General features: G+C 52.1%; 1 protein-coding gene across 1 annotated transcript in view; it reads right to left on the reverse strand.

The window, feature by feature from the left end:
• Window positions 1–1,148: 1,148 nt before the first annotated feature.
• Window positions 1,149–3,540, reverse strand: part of LOC120044765 (zinc finger and BTB domain-containing protein 7C) — a 2,648-nt gene continuing 256 nt past the window's right edge. Inside the window, exons 1-2 of the mRNA XM_038989442.1 lie at window positions 2,466–3,540; window positions 1,149–1,881 (exon numbers count right to left, since the gene is read on the reverse strand). The exon at window positions 2,466–3,540 is cut by the window's right edge and continues 256 nt beyond it. Of these exons, the coding sequence (XP_038845370.1) occupies window positions 1,149–1,881; window positions 2,466–3,540 (1,808 nt within the window). The remainder of the gene's footprint in view (window positions 1,882–2,465) is intronic.

Raw genomic sequence — 3,540 nt, forward strand, 5'->3', positions numbered from 1 at the left:
AAACAATTACAATCCAAAGATAAACAATTATATAATGTCCTGAGAGTATTATTTTGTGTGTGTGTGTACTTTTGCAACATACAAAATCTATTCATCCAGTTTTATTTCTACAAATTAAATGTTTTTATAAAAATCCTTGTGATTTTGATCTGAGATGTCTAAAATCAACTGTTTTCCAGTAATTCCCCTGTTTTCTATACATTTATATTCCCAAACATCACTACCCTCAATCTCTCATCTCCTCAGCCTAATATCCTTGTATCTCTAAACAGCAGGTAGAACATCTATCAGGCAGAGAACTTTCTGTTCTGTATGGTTCTTAGAAGTCTGGGATGAAGCATCAGTTATCTGTTGGAAGTGTCAGTTGGCCGGCTCTCTCTCTGTTCAGGTGTCAGTTGGCCGGCTCTCTCTCTGTTCAGGTGTCAGTTGGCCGGCTCTCTCTCTGTTCTGGTGTCAGTTGGCCAGCTCTCTCTCTGTTCAGGTGTCAGTTGGCCGGCTCTCTCTCTGTTCAGGTGTCAGTTGGCCGGCTCTCTCTCTGTTCAGGTGTCAGTTGGCCGGCTCTCTCTCTGTTCAGGTGTCAGTTGGCCGGCTCTCTCTCTGTTCAGGTGTCAGTTGGCTGGCTCTCTCTCTGTTCAGGTGTCAGTTGGCCGGCTCTCTCTCTGTTCAGGTGTCAGTTGGCCGGCTCTCTCTCTGTTCTGGTGTCAGTTGGCCGGCTCTCTCTCTGTTAAGGTGTCAGTTGGCCGGCTCTCTCTCTGTTCAGGTGTCAGTTGGCTGGCTCTCTCTCTGTTCAGGTGTCAGTTGGCCGGCTCTCTCTCTGTTCAGGTGTCAGTTGGCCGGCTCTCTCTCTGTTCAGGTGTCAGTTGGCCGGCTCTCTCTCTGTTCAGGTGTCAGTTGGCCGGCTCTCTCTCTGTTCAGGTGTCAGTTGGCTGGCTCTCTCTCTGTTAAGGTGTCAGTTGGCCGGCTCTCTCTCTATTCAGGTGTCAGTTGGCCGGCTCTCTCTCTGTTCAGGTGTCAGTTGGCCGGCTCTCTCTCTGTTCAGGTGTCAGTTGGCCGGCTCTCTCTCTGTTCAGGTGTCAGTTGGCCGGCTCTCTCTCTGTTCAGGTGTCAGTTGTCCGGCACTGTCTCTGTTCTATCATCTTTAATCTGTGTCAGTTGGTCGGCTCAGGGATGGGAGTGGGGTGGTTCTCCAGTCTAATGGTCCAGGGGTCAGGGGTCGGGGTGTAAAATGGAGGGTGGGTAAGGACTTCCCCACCAGGCCCCGCCAGGGCAAAGGTGAACACGCCCCTCTGTCTCTCCAGCTCCACCTTGTCAACCACATGCTTCCTGTCTGACTGGTGATGCCGAGCCTCCCTGGCCCCCCGGCCCTCTCTGGCCTCCCTGCCCTCCAGGCCCTCTTTGGCCTCCCTGCCCTCTCTGGCCTCCCTGCCCTCCCGGCTCTCTCTGCTGTCACTGTCCAAGTCCTTATAGCCCAGGCCCTTACCACCCAGGGCCTGTCTCTCTCTCTCCCCTAGGCCCAGACCGTGACCTCTAACGCCTCTGTGGGAGGAGGGCAGGAGCCGGCAGCCGCCCTTGCCATCCTCGTGGTGATTGGCCGAGCCAGGAGGACCCTGCAGGAAGTTGTTGGCTGAGCGCCAGGCGGCGGGCTTACGGCCTCGTCGAGGGCGTGAGACGCGGCAGCTCTGCCTCTTGATGTGTCGGTGCAGGTGGTCTGAGCGTGTGAAGCTTTTGTAGCAGTACTCACACTGGTAGGGCCGCACCCCTGTGTGGATACGCAAGTGGTTCTTCAGGTCGTAGTTGTGGACAAACTTAGAGTTGCAGTGGAGGCAGACGTAGGGCCGCTCTCCTGTGTGCTTCCGCATGTGGATCTTCAGCTTGTCTTGCCTGAAAAGAAAAAATACAAGCTTATATTATTTACTTTATTTCACTTTTATGTTACCAGGTTGTCCCATTGAGGTGAAAATATATATTTTTCAATGTATTGTCCTTTCAACTGTATGTGTTCTGAAAGATGTATCAGAGATGAAAGCATTGTTGGTGGGTATACTCTGGGGTACGTATTAAATGTGCCAGGTGAAACAATCATGCCAGAGCAGAGGCAGGAAGTGACTAGAAAGAAAGACAGGGGGTTTCCACTTTTTAGGTCTCGGATGATATTCAGATGAGAGGATACAAATCAAACGCCTTAACCACAAAAACACTCCCTTACCGTAATACCATAATCTTTGTCCAAAAAAAACCCTCTCAATTTTACGTGTTAATGATTGCTATCTTTTTTTTACATGTAGGCATTTTGATTATTATCTTAGAATATGATGAGGCAACACTTTTACCTAATCACTTAGCCACTTATCCACATACGTGGCGTCACTAATGGATACTGTATGTGTCAGTACTGTGTTTATTGGCTTTTATAATCTCCTTGCAGAAGATGGTAAGACCTACAGTATCAAGAGTGTTTGTCATACCTGGTGAAGCGCACCTCACAGATGGTGCACATGTATGGTTTCTCTCCTGTGTGAGTCCTCATGTGTCTGGGTAGTTTCCCCGCCCCCTGGATCACCTTGTTACATATAGGACACTGCTGGGATGCTTTGGGCTTCATCTTCCTCTCCTCTTCCATCTGCCAGGGAGGGAACAGCGCCCCCAGGTGGCTCGATGCACTCAGGAAGCTCAGGTATGAGCGGAAGTCTTCCTCCTGCTTTATCTGACTCGGGTGGAGGTGAGGTCCCTCAGACCGTACCACCCCCAGGCCAGAGGTCATTAAGTCTTTCAGGAAGTCACTGTGGAGCATGCTGGGAGGGATTTCCTCCTTCAGCTCCTCCTTGACGACCTCTCTCTTCACGGCCAGGTCTAAGGGTCGGTTGTCCAGTTGAGAAGGGTGGGAAGAACGGTGGAGGGTCGGGGTCTGGGCGTGGTGGCTGGGGTTGTGGTTGGAGTCCAGGACCTGTCGGGGGAATCCTGGGAACTCTGCAGCCCACATGGGAGGGTAGAAGCCAGGGAGCAGAGGGGAAAAGTTGTCCCTCCTGTCCAGGACTGATGGCAGTTTAGGGTACAGCCCTTCCTGTAGCAGAGACTCAATGGAAAAGTCCTTGAGGGCTCGGCTCTCCATGCGCTCATGCTCCGGGCTGGGTTTCTCACACTGAGAGTCTTTGTCTGTGCACTTCCTGTTCCTCTGCAGCTCGTACTGGTGCTGGTACTGAGAGGTACTGGGTGGTGCTCCTCTCTCCGACTCGGCCTGGTCCTGACTCTCTGACGACCTCGTTGACCACTCACTGGCGTTGTCCTCCTCATGAACCTCCTGCTCGTCCTTCCTCGACTCTTCCTCCTCCTCCTCCTCCTCCTCCTGTTCCTCTACCTCCTCCTCTTCGTCTTCTTCCTCATCTCCCTCTCCTCCTGCTCCCTTGTCAGAGTCCATAATCTCCAGACAGACGGTGACGATGCAGGGGATCTCCAGCATCTGAGCCGCTCCAAGAATTTCTTTCACGTTGGACGCCGTCACCGTTAGCGTAGATGTGTAGGCGAACTCCAAGATGGCCGTCA

The sequence above is a fragment of the Salvelinus namaycush genome, chromosome 3 (genome assembly GCF_016432855.1).
Source record: "Salvelinus namaycush isolate Seneca chromosome 3, SaNama_1.0, whole genome shotgun sequence".
Lineage (NCBI taxonomy): Eukaryota > Metazoa > Chordata > Actinopteri > Salmoniformes > Salmonidae > Salvelinus > Salvelinus namaycush.